At 40.1% G+C, this 21,908-nt stretch overlaps 1 protein-coding gene across 3 annotated transcripts in view; it reads left to right on the forward strand.

Annotated features, from left to right (window-relative positions):
• ANKHD1 (ankyrin repeat and KH domain containing 1) overlaps nucleotides 1–21,908 on the forward strand; it is a 136,022-nt gene that overhangs the window by 15,918 nt on the left and 98,196 nt on the right. For all 3 annotated transcript variants that reach the window (XM_056124652.1, XM_056124653.1, XM_056124654.1), the window contains exons 2-3: nucleotides 17,126–17,279; nucleotides 20,784–20,940. In XM_056124652.1, the coding sequence (XP_055980627.1) occupies nucleotides 17,126–17,279; nucleotides 20,784–20,940 (311 nt within the window). The remainder of the gene's footprint in view (nucleotides 1–17,125; nucleotides 17,280–20,783; nucleotides 20,941–21,908) is intronic.

Genomic DNA, 21,908 nt, shown 5'->3' on the forward strand with positions numbered 1-21,908 from the left:
CCAAAACCTCCCTCTGCCCCAAAATAATTACCCAAAGTTTTAAAAACTAAAATATAATTTATGTCATGAAATTCACTCATTAACATTATAGAGATTTGCAGTATGTTCACAGTTATGCAAACATCACTCTCTATTTAATATTTTCATTCCCCATAGTGAAACTGTTAGAAGACACTTCCTATTCCCCACTCCCTGCAGCTCCAGGTAATCACTAGTTTATACTCTGAATTTGCCTAGTCTGTAAAATATAATGGAATCATATAAAATGTAGTCTTTTATGTCTAGCTTCTTTCATTTAGGATATTTTTTACTTTTCTAGTTTTCTATTAATGATCAGTACTTGACTGGAATAGTATTCAGTTTTGTGGGTATACCATACAAATGTGGGGCTTTATTTTCTCATTGGTTGATGACATTTGGATTATCTCCACCACTGCCTCCCAACATTTTTTTTTTTTGTATTTGAACCACACCTGTTGGTGCTCAGTCCTTTCTTCTGGCTCTGTGCTTGGAGACCACTCCTGGAGGGATCTGGGAACCATTTAGGGTGCTAGGAATTGTACCCAGGGTTGGCTGTGTTCAGTGCAAACACCTTACCTACTCCAGTTTCAACATCACTCCCATATTTTGATCATTATGAATTATTGTACCTAATGTTTCTTTACAAGTTTTTCATGAACATTTCTTTTGTCTATATTCACGGTGGAGTGCTAGGTCATATAACTCTTAACTTTTTGTTTGTTTTGGACCACACCCAGTGATTCTCATGGCTGAAGAATCACTTATGGCAGTATTCAGGGCACATATGTGATGCTGCCATTCCGTTCCACACAAGGCAAGTATCTTACTTTCTGTACTATCTCCTGGGGCTATTTTCACTTTTTTTTGGTTTGTTTTGTTTTGGGGCCACATCTGGCAATGCTCAGGGGTTACTCTTGGCTCTGTACTTAGGAATCACTCCTGATTGTGCTGGGGTGGAGGGGAGGCATATGGGATACAGTCCTTTGTGTGCAAAGCCAGTGCCCTATCTACTGTAATATCGCTGCCAATATATTTTGTTATAGCAAGTGGAGTACAGTTAGTTGGAATAATATCCTTGTGATTTATATTTCCCCCTTGGGACTTGCGTGTACCCCTTGACTAACGAGGTTGTATGTCTTTTAATATGCTAATCTTTGGGGGAACTATTTATTAGATTTTACATTTTTTTAAATTGAATTTTATGTTTTGTTCTGGTTTTAGAAGATATATTCTGGGGTCAGAGAGATACAGTGGGTCAAGCTTGCAGCTGACCTGAGTTTAATCTCCAGGATTAAAGCGCCACAAGTAAAGATCACTGAACACAGCCAGGAGGAGTAAACCCTGAGCACCACTGGGCCCCAGTTCCCACACCCTGGCACTTCACTCATATATATATATATATATGTATATATATATACATACATACATACACACATACACACATATTCTGGATACTATATATACATACATACACACGCATATTCTGGATACTATTCCATTGTCAGATACATGATTTGCAAATATTTTTTTTTTTCCATGAAGACAGTTTAAACTGTCTTTAATTTTTTTTTCCACTTTGGGTGCTAAGTGTGGCTCAGGCATAGAAGATGTCATGGCTTTACTCATGAACTATATCTCTGATTCTCTTCACTAAGCGTGTGTGTGTGTGTGTGTGTATGTGTGTGTGTGTGTGTGTGTGTGTGTGTGTGGTAAAACATACTTTATTTGGAGGTTTTTAGGAAGGGGAAGGAGGGAGAGAATGTCAAAGAGAGTAACATGTTATAGAGAGAGCGTGGGCTTCTCCAAAGATGTAGAGAGCCCCTGCACACATCCCAGCATTAGATACGGAAGCATAAAAGTGCACATCTCAAGAGAGGAGATGTGGGTGACATATGTCCTCAGCCATGTGGGCATAAGCAGCACGTGGGCTCGGACAGCATATGCATGAGATCCTCTTCACTTTAATTTTTTGATTCCCCTCATCCCTTTGTGATTGATGCTGTGCTATGACCAGGTATTGTACACACCCTGGCTGTAGTATTTGCATATTTAGTTGTGGTGCTCATACTTTAAGCTGCAGTGCTCACTTAGGGTTGCATTACTTTTGTTGTGATACTTGGACAAAATTGTGTTAACTGTGGTACTCCCTGACTAGTGCTCACACAGCTTTTAGTTGAGAAAGGACTTTGTTACATTACTCACTTATAGCTGACTATGGTATGTTTGGAAATCACTTGGGGATCATAGACAGTAGAGTTGCAGACCCAAACAGTAGAACTGCTGGGATCTCTCTGAGTTTTTGTGTAACAGGGATCAAATTTATGAGCTCATACTTGGACAGGTACTTTAAACCACTGAGCTATTCTAGATCTTTTTGCTTGTTTTTTTTTGGGAGGGGGGGTTTGGGGGGCACACCGGTAACAATTCTCAGAGCTTCCAGCATGCAAAGCATGTGCTGTAGCCTTTTGAGCTGTTTCTCTTGACCTTCCTTCACTTTCTTGGTTTTTTCATTTTGTTTTGTTTTAGTTTTTGGGTCACACCTGGGGATGTTTATTTCTGACTATGTACTCAGGAATTACTCCTCGTGGAATTGAACCTGGGTCCAGCATGTGAAAGGCGAGCATCCTTCCTGCTGTACTATCTCTCAAAGCCTGACTTGTTTTTTCTTTTTTGTTTTGTTTTTAATTTATTACTTTATTGAGATCAGTGATTTACAATACTATTTTTTTCATGATTTACAAAGTTATTTATAGTTGAGTTTTAGACATACAATAGCTTGTGTTCTTATGTTTGTGTTGTTATTCAAAAATTTAGTGAAGGACTGTTTTTGTTGTTGTTTTGTTTTGTGGTTTGGTTTTGGAGCACACCTGTCATGATGTGGGGGGCTACTGTGCCAGAAATCAAAACTGGAGCTTCAGTAGGCTAAGTATGTATTCCAGGCCTTTGTGTTTTCTCCCCTTTCTTGAAATCATGCTTATATATTTGTTTTTTTTTTTAATTTCCCTATCCTAAATTTTTTTCTTTTCCTTCCCTTTTTTTTTTATTCCTTTTCATTGTTACAAATCTCCAGGGGTCCCACAGGTTTAATTGTGTACTCTTAGTGTGGTACTCCACAGGAATCATTGTGTGTGTGTGTGTGTGTGTGTGTGTGTGGTATTATTACACTCAGCTGAGGTGCTGACTGTGGGTCACACATCTTTGGTTATGCTTGTGTATGACCTTATTAAGGCTTTTGTTCTTTTAGTTATGTTTTTGCATTCTGACGGTAGTGTTACTGTGTATTGTTGTGGTGCTTACACATGTACATGCTGGGTGTTGCGTTCTATGCTTGCACATCTTTGTTGCTGTGCTCCCACACAACACTGGAGATTATACCATTGCTGCACCTGGGGTCCCAAACAGCAGAGCTGTAGGTATAGTGCTCAGCTCACATAAACTGCACCTGGGATTCAACTCACAGCCTCAGGCTTATAAGGCAGTTACTTTTGTAACTGAATCGTCCCTGGGCTTCTTGTGGGTGTTTCAGAAGCCCTGTCAAGAAACCATTTGTAATCAAAGGTTTCAACGATTTGCATTTTCTTTATTTTTTATTTTATTTTTTTCTTTTTTTGGGTTACACCCAGCAATGCACAGGGGTTATTCCTGGCTCATGCACTCAGGAATTACTCCTGGTGGTACTTGGAGGACCATATGGGATGCAGGTTGGCCGTGTGCAAGAAAAACGCCCTACCCACTGTGCTATCAGTCCAGCTCCAACACTTTCTTTATTTTTAAAAAGATAAATAGAGGTTTAATGTCTGTCTTATTTTGAGTTTTAGATAGTACATTTAGGTTTCTTGGTCCATTTTTGAATAATTTTTTTCCTTCTGTTTTTGGGCCACACCTTATAACAGTGCTCAGACCTACTACTAGCTGTGTTTAGGATGAGTCCTTGCAGGGTTAAGAGAATCATTTGGAGAGCAGGAGAGAGAGTACAGAGGGTAGGCTGTTTGCATTGCATGAGGTGGACCCAAATTCAATCCTCCTTGTAGCATATGGTCCCCTGAGTACTGCTAGGTGAGATTCCTGAGTGCAGAGCCAGAAAAAACCTTGGAACACTGCTGGGTGTGGCCCAAAAAAGGCAAAAAAATTTAAAGGGGCTGGAGAGATAACACAGTGGGTAAGGTGCTTGTCTTGTACACAGCTGATCTGGGTTCGATCTCTGGCATCTCATGAGCATCACCAGGAGTGATTCCTGAATGCAAAGCCAGGATTAACCCCTGAGCATCTCTGGGTGTAACTCAACCCTCCCCAGCCACCCCCACCAAAAAGAAAAGAAAGAGAAAGGAATATGTGTTCCTAGGGATCGAACCCAGGTTCCTTCATGTAAAACATGTACTCAGCCCTTTGAGTTAATTTGTATTGTTTTGTTTTATTTTTTTTAATTAAAAAATTTTTTTATTAAATATTTGTGAGATAGACCATTACAAAGTTGTTCGTGATTGGGTTTCAGTCATACAATGATTCAAAACCTATCCTTCCCACCAGCATACAGTTCCCACCACCAGTGTCCCCTATTGCCCTTCGTCATCCCCCAACACTCCCCTCACGCGCCCAGCCTTGCCTTTATGACAGGCACTTTTCTTCTTTTTCTCTCTCCTTTTGTGCGTTATGGTTTGCAATACAGGTACTAAAAGGTCATCATGTTTGTTCAATATTTTTATCGGGGAGGTAAGGCTGGAGTACTTTTTCTAACTGGTGGCAGCTGTGGGGTGTGGATGTGACTGTTGAGGCTTCCTAAAGTACAGGGAGCCCATCCCGACCCTTAGAAAGTCTGGAGATATCAGTTACAAAACTTGCATACCCAAATTTTCAGCGGATATCTCTGTGAGGTCTGTCCTCAGATGGTAGAGTCTGGCCGGGGGCATGATGACTATTCTGGATTGTGGAAGCAAGTTGTTGCTGTGGCTCTGCTTGGGCAGTTGATTACCAGGCTGACCCACCCACCTCCAGTTTACCCTGGTCTGTTCAGCTTTGTTCAGGTCTGAGATTAACTGTGACTTTTGATTTCTTTCGAGATTTATTTATTGGTCTCTGAGGCAAGGCCAATAGAGGAGCTTATGTGGTGGTGCTGGAGTTGGTCCATAAAGGTGATGCCAGTGCTTCCAGGAGTATTGGAAACTGGGGGGAAGTACCCATCCCAACTCCGAGAAAGCCTGGAGATTTTAGTCACAAAACCTGCATATCGGAATTTTCTGCAAATTGTATCTTGGTGAGGTCTGTCCAAAGGTAGTGCATTCCGGCTGGGAGCGTGGTGGCAATTTTGGATTGTGAAACAAGAAGCTGCCAGGGGCTCTGCTTGGACAGGCACCAGGCTGAGCTTCTCCATTCTGATTTACCCTGGTCTGATCAGCCTTGCACAGGTACAAGATTAACTGTGGCTTTTGATTTCTCTTATTTTGGGCTGGTGCGATAGCACAGCGGTAGGGCGTTTGCCTTGCACACAGCCAACATGGCCAACCCGAGTTCGATTCCTCCGCCCCTCTCGGAGAGCCCGGCAAGCTACCGAGAGTATTCGATATGCCAGACACAGTAACAACAAAGTCTCCAATGGAGACGTTACTGGGCCCGCTTGAGCAAATCGATGATCAACGGGAGGGCCTTTACTTACTTTACTTACTTATTTTTTAATGAATCACTGTGAGGTACAATTACAGACTTACAAACTTTCGTGCTTACATTTTAGTCATACAATGATCAAGTACCCATCCCATAAGTTTCTTTTTAAAAGATGGGCTATTCTGGGTTATTGGATGCATTCTTATTTTCTTAGCCTTATATTTATATAGGCTTAATAGAATTCCCGCTCACTTTCTGGTACTGCAGAATTTATTATAGCATGTTAGCAAGTCCTTCACCGTTTTCTTAAGATTCCAGCTCTTTAAATTTCTGCCCATTTTGTGTATATATTGAAGGTAGAAGGGTGGAACTCTTGAACCTTTTGCCAAAGAATAAGCTCATAGTAGTAGGAGGTGTTTTTTTTGTTTGTTTGTTTTGTTTTTGGCTTTTTGGGTCACACCCAGCAAATGCACAGGGGGTACTCCTGGCTTTGCACTCAGGAATTACTACTGGCAGTGCTCAGGGGACCGTATGGGATGCTGGGAATCGAACCTGAGTCGGCTGCGTGCACGGCAAATGCCCTACCCGCTGTACTATTGCTCCAGCCCCAGGAGGTGTTTTTTTTTTTTTTCTCCCCCTCTCCTTTTAGTTTTTGAGCCAGAGGTGACTGTTGGTGCTCTGGCAACTATGTGTGGTGCTGGGATTTAGAAATGAGGTCAGGCAAGCACTTTACCTTCTGTACTATCTTTCCAGATCTCCCCAACTCCCCACCCTGCCCACTTAATTTTTTACCCCATAAATTCTTTCATGTTATTTTGGTGGGGGTTGTTGTTTAAGGACCACATTTATCTGTGCTGAGTGATGACCTCAGCTCTATGCTCAGGGGTCCATTTGGTGCTGGGGATCAAATCTTGGCCTCCAGTATGCCCAGAGAGGAGATAAGATGATTTGTTTGAGTAATTTTAATGTTTGCAAGAATAAATTGGATAGGTTTTCTTTTTTCCAGAATAGTAAACATATGGATAAATGAAATAAAATATGAAACATCGCAATTAGACATTTTGTTCTGCAATCTAACAACTGCTTATCAAATGTGAATTCAGTATTTAATATATATGTTTTGTTTCACACTCATACCAGTGTTACCATCTATATGATTAAACTGCAAAAACAAATCTTAAATGTCACTGCTTACAGAGTCCTAGTTTTTTTTTTTTTTTTTTTGAGGTTACCAGGGTGGGAGTTGGCTTTTGGTTCATACCCTTTGTGGTGCCTGCACACAACTGTGGCGCAGCTGTAACTTTCTTGTAGCCCTAGGGGATCACAGAAGTGAATTGTCGGGATTGCGCTGAGCCTATGTGAGTGGCACAGGATATGGGATTCTCAGATTCATGCTTGCAAAGCAGCATGATACTTAAATCATTGATACATTTCCAGGCTATTCCCAGGGATTGAACCCAGGGCCTCACAAATGCAAAGCACTTCCCTGGCCAAAGCCAGGGAAAAAGAATAAACCCAAATTCCTTGGTATGGCATACAAGGTTATTTAGAATTGGCTTCCTTTTCAGGCCTATCTGTGTTATACACTACTTGCTTTTTAGATATACCAAATTGCTGTCATTCTCATATCAAGCTATTTTATGTCTTGATATGTTTGCTTCTACAACTTAAAGAATCATAATAGCTACTTTATGTTGAGTGATTATTTTCTGCCTGGCTTAATATTTACTTATATAGTCCTTGTTGGGAGAGGTGGGGAAGGGTCACACCCAGCAGTGCTCTGCATTAGGGATCAGTATTGGTGGTGCTTAGGTGGGCCATATGGAGTTCTGGGAATTGAACTCAGGTCAGCCACATGCATGGGAAGTGTCCTACCTGCTGTACTTCCTGTCTCTCTACACCCATACCTTTATATTCTCAAGTTTTACATATAAGAAGAAAATGTTAGCATTTCCAGTTTATTGATGAAGAAACTAAAGCTGAGACATTTAGTTACATACATGAAGTTGTACACCTAATAATCATAGATCCACAATTTAAACTAAAATATCTTGGACTCTAAAGTCAGTGTAGTAAAACCACTACACGACATTGCTGTGGTCACTGTTGTCTTTCCTAGACTGTTGGATTCCTTCTTGTTTCAGTTTCATAATGATTTTTATTTATTTCCCAATAGAAATTAATCATTTCTTTCTCTGTGTTTCCATGTCTTGTCATCTATAGAATCTATAGTACTTTATTACTTTTCCTTGATTGTCTGGATTAATTTGTCAGGCTGCCCACATATGGTGGTTCTGAAGGGCTTCTTCTGGCTTGGTGCTCAGGGGTTGCTTTTGTCAGTGCTTAGGGGACCAAATGGGATGCCTGGGATCAAACCTGGGTCAAAAAAGAAGTCTCACAATGGAGACGTTACTGGACCTGCTCGAGCAAATCGGTGAACAGTGGGAGGGCAGTGACAGTGAGTGAGCTGGAAGCATCATTTAATTTTGTATTCCCAGTATATAGTAGAATGGCACATAGTATATGCTTAATAAATATAAAATGGTATGTATGTGTAATCCTTATTATTCTCAGGTTACTTGTTAACCTAAGACAAGCATAGTACTGTAGCACTGCCCTCCCATTGTTCATCGATTTGCTCGAGCGGGCACCAGTAACATCTCACAACAAATTGTGAGACTTCTTGTTACTGTTTTTGGCATATTGAATACGTCACGGGGAACTTGCCAGGCTTTGCTGTGCAGGCGAGATATTCTCAGGAGCTTGCTGGGCTCTCTGAGAGGGGCGGAGGAATTGAACCAGGGTTGGCCATGTCAGCCGCATGCAAGGCAAACGCCTTACCCGCTGTGCTATCACTCCAGCCCAAGGCAAGCATAATAGGTTATTTTTATCAAGTAAAGAGTAAGTAAAACAAGTAGTACTAGTAATAGTAGTAGTGGTAATATTAAAGTAATAATAACAACTAATATTTGTTGATATTATGTGTTAAGCACCCTGTGCACTTTCAGTATTATTTTATTATCAATACTTTTGTAATGTAGTTATTGCTGTTATTTAATAGCTGAGGAATGAGCTTCAGGAGTTAAGTGGGTTAGGTAAGATTACATTGTAAGCCAGGTGGGTTGGTATTCTAGGAGTTCCTGCTCTTAGTCATTATGTTCTCTTCCCCTTATTAAATGAATGTTTATGGCTGGTTTGAGCCTCTTTTTAACTTATTAAAATTGATTATTTCTTTGGAGTGTTCCATGTTTATTTTCTATTTAGTATAATGAGTGAAGCCAGGGGCTGCTTTTTAACCTCAGCTGTACCCATTTATTATGATGGGAAAAATATAGAGCAGTACTTCTTCTTTCAATGTTAACGTTTTTTTGACTTTAATTGCCAGGTACTTCTTTCCTTCTTTTCTAACAAATATGTGGGTAGCCTTAAAAAAACAAAAACAAAAAAACCCCTATTCCAAAAAAAAAAAAAAGGCGGTGCAAAAAACTTTATTATTGCACAAATATTTTATGTGTGCTGGTTGGAAATAGTGTAGATGTAGTTACCAGAAATTGTTAAAATTAAATTGAGGTACCTGACACTTCAAGAATTCTGCTCCAGGATGGGGCTGGAGCAATAGCACAGTGGGTAAGGTGTTTGCCTTGTACCCGGCCTACCCAAGTTCAATTCGCAGCATCCCATATGGTCCCCTGAGCACTACCAGGAGTAATTCCTGAGTACAGAGCCAGGAGTAACCTTTCTGCATCACCGGGTGTAACCCAAAAAGAAAAAAAAAAAGAATTCTCCGGGATAGTAGACTTGATAAACCATATATTTAATCGAAGAAAGTTTTACCTGGTATTACTGTTGAACTGACATTAGAATACTTCTAGAGTCTTTGCTTACTTTATTGTCTGTATTTATTAGGGAGTGGTTAGGCCGTACTGAGTAATGCTTAGGGGCTACTCCCAGCTCTTCTCCAGTGTCACTCCAGATTGATACTGGTGGCATGATGTGGAGACGAACCAGGATCAATGGACTTCATGCATTGCAAGTGCATTAACCCTGGGACTATTTTGCTCTAGCCCCCTTTTTATATTTATTTTCTGTTGTATTTCCTTGTTTAGAAGTTTCACGTAATACAATTTGGTGTTATGAAAGACTGAGTTTTGGAGTCTGAAATTTGTCTCTTCTGAGCATTTCAGAGTTATATAATCTTGGACAAGTCACATAACTTGAGTTTCAATTGCTTAAAATGAAAGCACTGGGGCTAGAGCAGTAGTACAGCAGTTAGGGCATTTGTCTTGTATGTGGCTGACCCGGGTTGGAACCCCAGCATCCCATATGGTTCCTAAGTGTAGAGCCAGGAGTAACCTTTGAGCATTGCCAGGTGTGACCCAAAAAGCAAAAAATAAATTAAAAAATAAAATAAAAATCACCATCAAGTGATTAGGATGATAGAACAGAATAATATATGGAAAATGCTGATACATGTGAGCATTTAAATTTTTATTTTAAAAAGTGTTTGATAGATAGCTGTTACTAAGTGATCATCTAAGGGGCCAGTATGATATCTCAGTGGGGTTGAGCATGTGCCTTCCAGGTCCTGAGTTTGATCCCTAGCACTGTCTGCTCCTGAGCATTTGCTTGGTGTACCCCTGATAATTCCTGTGTTGATGATAGTGGTGCCTAGCTCTCCCAGCCTGAAAACTGTTGCTAAGCTTGACACAGCTTGGACACTTTCCCCTGTAAAAATTTTAAATAGGAATCAGAAAGATACACAACAGGATAGTACTCATAGTTTGCATGTAGGAGGCTGGGTTTAATACCCCAGGCCACATAGTGCAGCCAGGTGCAACCCTTGAGCAATCTTGGTGTGGCCTAAAACAAAACAAACAAAAACTAAAGACCTACCTTTAATTTCTATAGAAACTATCAAAAATTAGCAGATTCTGGGCCTGAGAGATAGTACAGAGGGTAAGGTGCTCTGTTTGAATGTGGCTGATCCTGGTTTGATCCTTGGTACCATATATGGTTCCCTGAACAATGCCAGGCTGACGCTGGGTACCACTGGATATGACTCAAAACCCAATTTGTATATTTCTCTAGCATAACCTGGAACTAGGAAAGCATAATGACTTTCTCTTACTACTGTAAAGTTAATCAATCAACTTCAGAAATCTCAAAATAAAATTTATATAGAAGAATATAGGTCAGAAATTGGGATTACACAGGCTGGAGAGATAGTACAGCAGTCACTAGAAACAAATGTTACTACTATTTTAATTTCTGAAAAAATTTTACTTAACATGTTAAAAATAACTATAATAATTATTAAGTTGTTTTTTTTTAAAAATGAAACCCGTATATTTTTATTTATATTTGAGAGCTTGGTGTCTTAGTTGTATGATATTCCCACTTAATGGCCCTCCCGTTGATCATCGATTTGCTCGAGCGGGCCCAGTAACGTCTCCATTGGAGACTTTGTTGTTACTGTGTCTGGCATATCGAATACTCTCGGTAGCTTGCGGGGCTCTCCGAGAGGGGCGGAGGAATCGAACTCAGGTTGGCCATGTTGGCTGCGTGCAAGGCAGACGCCCTACCTGCTGTGCTATCGCTCCAGCCCACTTAATGAGAATATATAATTAAAAATTTGATACATACTTTTTGTTTTGTTTTGGGCCAATCTTGGCCATTCACAGAGTTTACTCCTGGCTTCTCTCTCTTGACTTACTACTGACTCTGCACTCAGGGATCACTCCTGGTTGGGTAGGGGCACCATATGGGATGCGGAGGATTGAACCTGAGTTAGCCACATGAAAGGCAAGTGCTTTACTTGCTGTACTATCTCTTTGCCCAATACATTCATGTTTTATTATATGAGTGATCTCTATGGGAAGGTAGAGATAGTACAATACGTAAGATGCTTGGTTTGCACAAAGCTGACCCAAATTCTATCTCTGGCCTTAAATACATGATCTCCTGAGCTCACCAGGAGTGATCCCAGAGCACAGAGCTGGAGTAAGCTCTGAGCAGAGCTGGGTGTGGCCCAAAAACAAACAAAAGAGATTTTTTTTCTGGCAGTGCTACTTCCAAAAGTAAGTAAAGTAAAGGCCCTCCCGTTGATCTTCGATTTGCTCGAGCGGGCCCAGTAACGTCTCCATTGGAGACTTTGTTGTTACTGTGTCTGGCATATCGAATACTCTCAGTAGCTTGCGGGGCTCTCCGAGAGGGGTGGAGGAATCGAACTCGGGTCGGCCATGTTGGCTGCGTGCAAGGCAAATGCCCTACCGCTGTGCTATACTGACAGATGTATAGACGAGATTTTACTGTGATAAAATTTAAAGCATTAATATTTTTAAGTTACTGACAGATGTATAGATGAGATTTTACTGTGATAAAATTTAAAGTATTAATATTATTAAGTTTTAATTATGGCATAGCTTACTTGCACTGGATAGGTTTTTGTTTTGGGGATCACATCTGGCATTTCTGGGAGTTATTTCCGATTTGGTGCTCAGCAATTATTCCCAGGGGAACTCTCTGGTGCCAAGGATCAAAACTTTATCTTCCACTTGCAAAGTATGTATCTTTACCCTGTTTATTTATTTATTTATTTATTTAGTGGAGATTAGTTTTGTTCAAGTCATGTAGTTGGATTATTAAATGATTTTATAATTCGATTTTGGCCTAGTTAACTTCAGTTTTGTGGACCATACCTAGTTGAGTTTGTGTCTAAATTTCCTAGTAACTGTTGCCATCCAGTGGCTCATTTTTGAAATGACAAGTGGGATAAAGTGTAACATAAATATTTGTCTTTTTCTCCTTCCTATGTTTAAATTCTTTTTCTTTGCCAAGCATTACTTTTATTTAAAATAGTCATAATTATGAGCCTGTTTTAAATCTTACATTGATTAAATACTGGTATAGTTCACATCTAAGCATTTACTGAGATGCATCAAAATTTAATTATCTGAAATAAATTACTCAGGATATACTTTCAGTGTGTGCTCTAGGAGCTTTATTGTTTTCAGTTCTGAGATGCTATCATAATGCAGAATTCCATTCTCAAAACATTGGCTGGAACAAAGTAATCTTTATTTTGTTGTAAATCATCTTTTTTGTTGTAGTTGTTTACTTATTAAATCACCGTGAGAACAGTTACAAAGCTTTCAGGTTTAAGTCTTGGTCATAAAATGATCAAACACCATCCCTTCACCGGTGCACATTTTCTGCCACCAAGAACCCCAGTATATCCCCCATCCCACCCCTCCCCCTGCCTGTGTGGCAGATGATTTCCACTTAACTCTCTCTCTACTTGATTACATTCATTATTTTGACAAAAGATGAACCATTATTATTTGGAATTTCCCCCCAACAATCAGACCTGCTAAAAACGCATCGTTAGATAATTTGTTTTCTGTTGCTAATTATGGAGAGCATATGATGTCGTGTGGCCACAGTAGCGGCCACATGATTTTGGATTTCTGATATTTTACTAATTAATTAAATCTTGGAGGCATTTCTGCCAAAAGCCACTGGGTTTTGAGATTGATTTGTGTGCCTCTGGGATCATGTGTTTAAATTCTTGTAGTTAAAAACCATGCTTATTTTTTTTTTAAAGAGAATGAAGATGAAAAAAAATTACTGAGAAAGTTATAAAATGTTTTGCCTTCAGCTTTCTGTGGGTGAGATTCCCTCATCCTTTTCCCTTTATCTCTTTTTGGGGATGTGGAGTGGGAGAAGAAAGCCTACACCTGATATACTCCAAGCTTACTCCTGGCTCAGTATTCAGATCACTTCCAGACGTGCTCGGGGAAACTATATGTGGTGCTGGAAATTCAAACCAGAATTAGGCACCTGCAGGCAAGAACAATCTCCTTGGTCCAATTTTATGAATTTTTCAAAGCCTAACTTGAGTATGACTTCTTGTGTGGTATCTTGGATTACTGAAAATAAGTCTTTTCTCTCCCATTAATGTATAAAGCGATTTATTTTTCTTTGATATGTGTGTGTGTGTGTGTGTGTGTGTGAGAGAGAGAGAGAGAGAGAGAGAGAGAGAGAGAGAGAGAGAGAGAGAGAGAGAGAGAAAGATAATTGTAGGAATGGGAGAGAATTGGAATCCTTAACCTGGATTTACTGGTGGTAGTGGAATGTAAACTCCTCAGCATTCAAGCACTGTGTCCAGTGATGCTTAGAGACCTGATGCTGGTGATCAAACCCAGGGCACTCCAGCTCTTTGAGCTATCTCTGGCTTCTGCAGTTGGATTTTTTTTTTTTTTAAAGAATCTACATTTGTCTTCAGGCTTCAGGTTATATATAATACAGCAGATCATACTTTTTATTAAAAATGGTATTTACCTTTAAATATAAATACCATTTTTAAAAGTCTAGAATTCCAGCTTGTTGTGTGTTTATATATACACATATATCCACAAATCCAATAATTTCTTTGTTTTGAAGTAATAGTTTTATTGATAAAATGATACTAATTGAAAGAAGAATGTGGGATGGGGGTTAGGGAGGTCCGGAAGTAAAGGAAATTTGTGCCCTAAATAAGGATATGAGCAACAATGTAGTGCTGTAGAGATTATGCACCCAGAATTGGTATGTGGGAAGCACCAGAATGCATTGTGCCTTTAATAATTTCTTGGATTTGCTATAAGCTTTTTTGTTACATAAGCAAGTATCTTTCAGCATCCTTTGACAACTGGTAGTCCACATTTATCTATTAAAATAAATCTCGGCTGACGACTTTATAATTACATATTAAAAAAACTGTTACAACATGTCTCAGTGTTCTAGATATGAAGGTGATTTTATAAAATTATAGTGTGTCATTAAATGATATTTATAGAAATCACTGTCCTTATTAGAACACCCTTATACAGTGTTTATTGTGAAATTGATGATTTGCCAAATATACCAAATAATGTAATTCAAATACTGTGGTTCTGTGTTTATATGCTTGTGAGTAGTATTGCCTAGTTTGAGTATTTGGAAGGGGTGTGACTTGTGCCACACCTGGTGGCACTCAAGACTTACTCCCTTACTCCTGGCTTTATGCTCATTGTTCACTCCTTGCAGTGTGCTGATGATAGAACTGGGGTTGGCTGCATGCCCGGCAATACCTCCTTATATCCCCTATACTACTTCTCAGGATTCTTCTTGAATTACTCTCATGGTACCTCAGGGGACTGTAGATTGCTGGGTACTGAACCTGGAACTTATTAACATTTGTGAAGCATGTGTTCAAGCCCTTTGAACTGTTCCAGCTTCAAGAGTGCAGACACATCTAGGTGTATGACCTGACTGCTATTCATTAACTGTGTGACCTTGGAGAGTACTTAAACTTTCTGTTCCTGTTTTTCTGTCTATAAATATATAAAAATATTTTCTGCCTATTTACATAGTATAGATGCAAATATAGATTTAAGTATATACTTGTGATAATACTCAGGTACTGATGTTCATGTTCATGTTTACATATATATATAGTGTGTATATGTATATATATATATATGTATGTGTATATAGTACTTTCAGCAATGGGCTGGAGCAATAGCACAGCGGGTAGGGCATTTGCCTTGCACACAGCCAGCATGGTCGACCCAAGTTCGATTTCTCCGCCCTTCCCAGAGAGCCCGGCAACCTACCAGAGTATCTTGCCCCCATGGCAAAGCCTGGCAAGCTACCTGTGACGTATTTGATATGCCAAACACTGTAACAAGTCTCACAATGTTACTGGGCCCGCTCTAGCAAATTGATGAACAACGGGAGGACAGTGGCAATGACTTTAAGCAAAATTAGCAGTTTCATGGTTTTATTAACACTATACAATGTGCTAATCGGCTCTCTGTTCATTTTCTTTTTTCTTTTCTTACCTTTTTGTTTTTGTATTTGTTTTCGAGCCGCACCTGGCAATGCTCAGTCATAATTTTGACTCTTCTCGGGAATCACATCTGACAGTTCTCAGGGAACCATAAGAAGTGCCCACTATCCAAACCAGGTCAGCTGAGTATAAGGCAAGCTTTCTCCTGCCTGCTGTACTCTCTTTGCGTCCCCTCTTCATTTTCTTGATTGGGTAGCCTGGATTGGGTTTGATAACTCAGGTAGCCAGTTAGGCTTCTCTTTCCACAATGGCTCTGTAGTTCTTGGAGAAGACATTGTGAATTATTTCAGCTCAGTAAGATTTGTTAGACATCAGATGCACACATTGGCATTAAAGACCAGTAACTTCCTAAAGTACTGCATACCTTGTGCTTTGTTTTTCATGTGGTTATCATACCAGTGTCAAACATCAAGATTTGATCCTTGAATCTTCTGTGCCCCGTTATTAATGTCTCTGGGTTTCTGTCACTTCTGCATAATTTGGGTTTTTTGTTTGTTTTTGGCTTATACCCAGTAGTATTCAAGGCTTATTCTGGCTTTGCACTCAGGAATTACTCCTGGCAGTGCTTTGGGGACCGATAGGGGTGTTGAGGATTGACACTGGTCTGACACGTGCTAGACAAGCCCATAGTACGATCTCTCCAGTCCTGATTTATGCTTAAGATTCTACTGTTTTTGTATTTTGTGGTTTTCATATATTTTATGATTACTTCCTCGTGTTATAGCTGCCAAGAAATATTTGTTGTTTGGGAGGGGAGGGCCTAGGTAGGGGGACAATCCCAGCTGTGCACAGATCTTTCTCCTGGCTCTGTGCTCAGGGATCATTCCTGGTAATACTTGGGGAACCATAAGTGGTGCCAGGGATCAAACACAAGTTTGCTGCCATGCAAGGCAAGCACTTTACCTGCTGTACTATCTCCCTGCCCACTTCCAATATTTTTTATATTTCAACATATGGTGGGTAGCTCATGACCCGTATTACAGGGTTCCTAAGTAGAATTCATCAGAAGTTTCTTTTCTTTTTTTGGGGGGGGGGGGTTATTAAGTTAACTGCCGCAGCCAACATGGCTGACCCGAGTTCGATTCCTCCGCCCCTCTCAGAGAGCCTGGCAAGCCACCGAGAGTATCTCGCCTACACGCCAGAGCCTGGCAAGCTATCTGTGACGTACTCGATATGCCAAACACAGTAACAGCAAGTCTCACGATGGAGACGTTGCTGGGCCCACTCGAGCAAGTCGATGAACAATGGGAGGACAGTGACAGTGATGGTGACAGTTTTTGTGTCAAGTGATTCTGCGTAGAATCAGTTCTGGTGGGATTTGGGGGACCATATGGGATGCTGAAGATTGAACCTAGATTTGCCATACCAGTATACTGTACTGTTGCTCTTGCTCCTGCTTTTTCAGACTACTAATCAGAGAAGAGAAAATGTTCTCCAGGGAACTTGAATCTGGTGTCTTGCTTGAAGATAACTAGATAGGAGGCTCCCTCATAGTCCCTTAGCATTAGCCAGTATTCCCATAGCAGTTTATCTGGTTACATTTAAGCTACAAATTAGATGCCATATCTCCTTAATTTGCAGTAATTCTAATATTAATGGATGTTTTATGGATATTTTTCTTTAATTCACAAACAGGTGGAATCATTTATTTTGGACCAAGAAGATTTGGATAACCCAGTGCTTAAAACAACATCAGAGATATTTTTATCAAGTACTGCAGAAGGAGCAGACTTACGCACTGTGGATCCGGAGACACAGGCACGATTAGAGGCATTGCTAGAAGCAGCAGGTACTTTTTTTTTTCCTCTCTTCTTCATTTCTTAAAGATCTAGATCTTTATACAAAGTTACACAAATTGTACCAATATTCAAGAGACCATATGAGGTGCTAGGGATCAAATCCAGGTGGGAGGTGGGCCACATGCAAAATACACACACCACCTGCTGTATTATCTCTCTGGCCTTCCCTTTCTTTTCTTCCTTTCTTTTATTTTGCTCTTTCCCTCTCTTCTTCCTCTCCCTCTCCTCTATCTTTTTAAAGTTTCTTTTTTTTTTTTTTTTGGCAGGGGGAGAGGGTGGGCCATACCCAGAGCTGCTCAAGGATCACTCTTGGCAGGGTTTGGAGACCTATATAGAGTGCCGGTTATTGGACCTGGGTTGGGCACATGCAAGGCAAATGCCATATCCACTATACTCTTACTCTGGAACTTTCCCTTGCCCCCTTCCCTTGTGTTATAATAGGAGAGTTCCATGCATGCTTAGCCCTGATGCTTACTCATTTCTAGTTATGGTGCTCCTTGGGAGTTATATATCAGGCTCTGTTACTTAAACACTTAGCCATAGGGCTAACAGAGATTTGCACTTCCTTTATGGCAGTTGCACACATACCAGGAGGCACCATTACTGGCACTTGCACATTTTTCACGCATGCAGTGCTCACTGAGGGTTACACCTATTTTTTTTGTGGTGCTTATGCATATTGGCTGTGGTGCAGCTAGAAATTGCTTGCTGTATCGGGGATTGCAGACAGCAGAGCAGTCAAGGAGGATTATGCTCAGCATATGTGTGATGTCAGGGACTTGAATTTGTAACACCGTGCTTGCAAAGCAAGTGCTGTTAGCAAGTACACTACTCATCTTGGCCTAATTTTATATTCAAAAGAAATTTTGGGTACTGGAAACATAGTATAGGGGTTAAGGCACATGCCCCTCATGAAACTATTTGTGGATCAATACCCCGCACCTCATATGGTTCCTCAGACATGATCAGGAGTGATACCGTGAGCACTTAGTCAGGAGTAAGCCCTGAGTATTGCCAGGTGTGGCCCAAACCACCTCAGAAAAGAAAAAAGGAACTGGGCTTACTAAAATTTTAAAGATTGGGGGCTGGAGAGATAGCACAGCGGGTAGGGCGTTTGCCTTGCATGCAGCCGACCCAGATTCGACTCCCAGGATCCCATATGGTCCCCTGAGCACTGCCAGGAGTAACTCCTGAGTGCAGAGCCAGGAGTAACCACTGTGCATCACCGGGTGTGACCCAAAAACAAAAAAAAAATTTTTTTTAAAGATTATTTTAAAATTATTAGATAATTTTAATATATAATCAAGTAGATATCATGGAAAATATACTATCAATTGTAAAACACAAGTGAGAAATTTCAGTTCATCGAATAATCTATTAACTGATTTAGGTAATTGCTTATAATTATTTAATCACTTTTTTCTATATTTGAGTTATTGTAGGTGGCAATTTTTTACTTGTAGTTGAGGCATTTAAATAAAGCACTGTCACTGTCCTTTGTTGTTCATCAATTTGTTCGAGCGGGCCCAGTAACGTCTTCCTCTCAGAGAGCCCGGCATGCTACCGAGAGTACCTCGCCGGCATGGCAAAGCCTGGCAAGCTCCCTGTGACGTATTCGATATGCCCGACACAATAACAATAAGTCTCACGATTGAAATAAAATTGAACACAAAACTGGATTAAAATTTAACAGGCTATGTCAGCTTCTTTTTTTGTTTCTGTTTTTGGGTCATACCTGGGCTCTCAACTCAGGAATCACTACTGGCAGTGCTTGGGAGACTAAATGGGATGACATGGATCAAACCCATGTCGGCCACATGCAAGGCAAACGCCCTACCCACTATACTATCACTGTCGCCCAAGCAGGCTTACTTATTTATTTATTTATTTATTTTTTAATTAAAATTTTTTTTTTATTAGTGAATTACCGTGAGGTACAGTTACAGACTTTCAGACTTTAATGCTTGTGTTTCAGTCATACAATGCTCGAGTACCATCCCTGTGCCCATTCTCCACCACCGTTGATCCCAGTATCCCTCCCACCCACCCCCACCTTATCCCCCTCACCCCCCCCCCCCGCCTCTGTGGCAGGGCATTCCCTTTTTTTCTCTCCTTTTGGGTGTTGTGGTTTGCAATAGAGGTATTGAGTGGCCATCGTATTTGATCTACAGTCTACTTTCAGCATGCATCTCCCATCCCAAGTGGGTCCTCCAACCACACTTTACTTGGTGTTCCCTTCTCTATCTGAGCTGCCTTTTCCTCCTTCATGTGAGGTCAGCTTCCAAGTTATGGAGCAAACTCCTGGTACTTAGCTCTATTATTCTTGGGTGCTAGTCTTCCATTCTGTTACTTTATATTCCACAGATGAGTGCAATCTTTCCATGTCTGTCTCTCTCTTTTTGACTCATTTCACTTAGCATGATACTTTCCATATTGATCCACTTATATGCAAAGTTCATGACTTCATCTTTTCTAGCAGCCCAAGCAGGCTTTTTTAATATATGCTTATCACTGTCTTTTAGCATAAAGTCTGCATTACTTGATATATAAAGTTAAATTATTTAAAACCTTTAACTTCTAAAATTAGGAAAGAAGTTAAGTCTTTCTAAACTTTGTATTGCTTTTGAGATAAGTTTACATCATATAATTGCTTATAATGTGCATATTTCACAAACATAGAATTTAATTTCAAGGCTAAGGTCAACAGGTACATTATGTTGCATATGTAAGAACCCAGGTTTTATCACAGTGTCTACCAAGCAATGTCTGATAGAATCTTAGAGGTTGCCTGGCACCACCTGTGGCAACCAGTGCCCACAGCACTACTGCAATGAATCACCAAGTTTGATTAAGCATTGGCAGGAGTGGTCCCCAAACACTTGAAGTTTCCCCATCCCCCAAAACAATTTAGTTTAGAAGATTTCATAGCTTGTTTTTTGTCTTTGTTTTGGTTTCATATCCAGTGGTATTCAGAGCTAGACCACAGCAAACCTTTGCATTACGATGCTATGATGCCACAGTACCTAGGCCTGAACCTTTGCCTCCCAAATGCTAAGCATATGCTATCACCCTTTGAGCTGTCTTCCAAGGTCCTGTAAATTAGTAAGTTTTTAAACAGTGCCTGAGGACTTGTTAGAGTGCTATGTATCTATATTTTTTGTTGGGGGGTCCATACATATGATGTTCAGGTTGTACTAGATGCTCTAATTGTACTAGAGGTCTCTTGTATTGCTATATAATTTGGAAGAAATCACATTAATTTTGGTAAAATAAGCATGATTTTATTTGGAGTTAGGTAAGAGAAAACATGTCTTCTATAAAGATGGAGAGACTTTGAATGGGTATTTATGCCATAGCCTTTTCACAATTAAGCTTGCTGGCCTTATCTTTGAAGACTGCCATTTTTGCTTGGATAATTGTGTTTTAAAAAGTAACTATAATTTGCATGTTTCTATTTTTTTCCCCCTGCACACTTGATTCATGCACACTTGAAGGAATTGGCAAATTGTCAACTGCTGATGGTAAAGCTTTTGCAGATCCTGAGGTCCTTCGAAGACTGACTTCCTCAGTAAGTTGTGCACTGGATGAAGCTGCTGCTGCATTGACACGGATGAGGGCAGAAAACAGCCATAATGCAGGACAAGTGGACACGTATGTATTTAATGATTCCCCTGGGTCTTAGACAATTTCTTGAGTGAATTTTGGAAAAGTAGCAGCTTTTGATAAAACACTATCTTTTGGAGGGGTTATGAACTTTAGTGAAATGATGTTAGAAAAGAAACTATATAATGTGTTTACATATGTAAAAATAGATATTATACTGAACTGCAGTCTCTGAGAAATCCAAAATGAATAAAACTTTGCTTAGTTTTCATCTTTGGTTTGTTCTTGTTTTGGGGTCACACCTGCTGCTGCTATTGCTTCTGGCTCTGCACTCAGGAATTAATCCTGGTGGTGCTTGGGGGAGCCTATAGGATGCTGGGAATATAACCCTTGTCATCCACATGCAAGGTGAATTTCCTACCTACTCACTGATTGCTCCAGCCCCTCTTTGTTTCCATTTTGGTTTTGTTTCTGGACACATCAGGCAAAATTATTCCTGACTCAGCACTCAGTCACTACTGGCAGTGCTGGGGGACCATAATGGATGTCAGATCATGAACCAAGGTTGACTGCATACAAGGCAAGTGCCCCACCCTCTGTACTATCTCTCCGGCCCCATGCTTCCATTTTTAAAGTGATTTAGAAATTATGGTAGCAAATTTAATTTTTTAAAATATTTATTTTGTAATTGATAGTTTTTTGGTTGGTTTGTTTTGGAGCCACATTGAACCTTGTTTAGGGCTTACTTCTTGCTTTGTGCTGAGAAGTCACTCTTGGTAGGATTAGAGGGTCATATGGAATGTTGGGGAAAGAACCTGGGTTAGCCTCATACAATACAAATGCTCTACCCATTGTACTATTTCTCTGGCCTTATTGATAAGTTTTTGTATTAATGCTAGGAATTTAATCCAAGGCTTCACATACACAAGTATGTATTTACCACTGAGCCACATTCCTGACCCTTTGGGGAGTAAATCCTAGACAGATTGTTTGAGTATTAATAAGTCAAGTTACTA

This window comes from Sorex fumeus, unplaced genomic scaffold (assembly GCF_029834395.1).
Source record: "Sorex fumeus unplaced genomic scaffold, SorFum_2.1 ptg000051l, whole genome shotgun sequence".
NCBI classification, from domain to species: Eukaryota; Metazoa; Chordata; class Mammalia; order Eulipotyphla; family Soricidae; genus Sorex; species Sorex fumeus.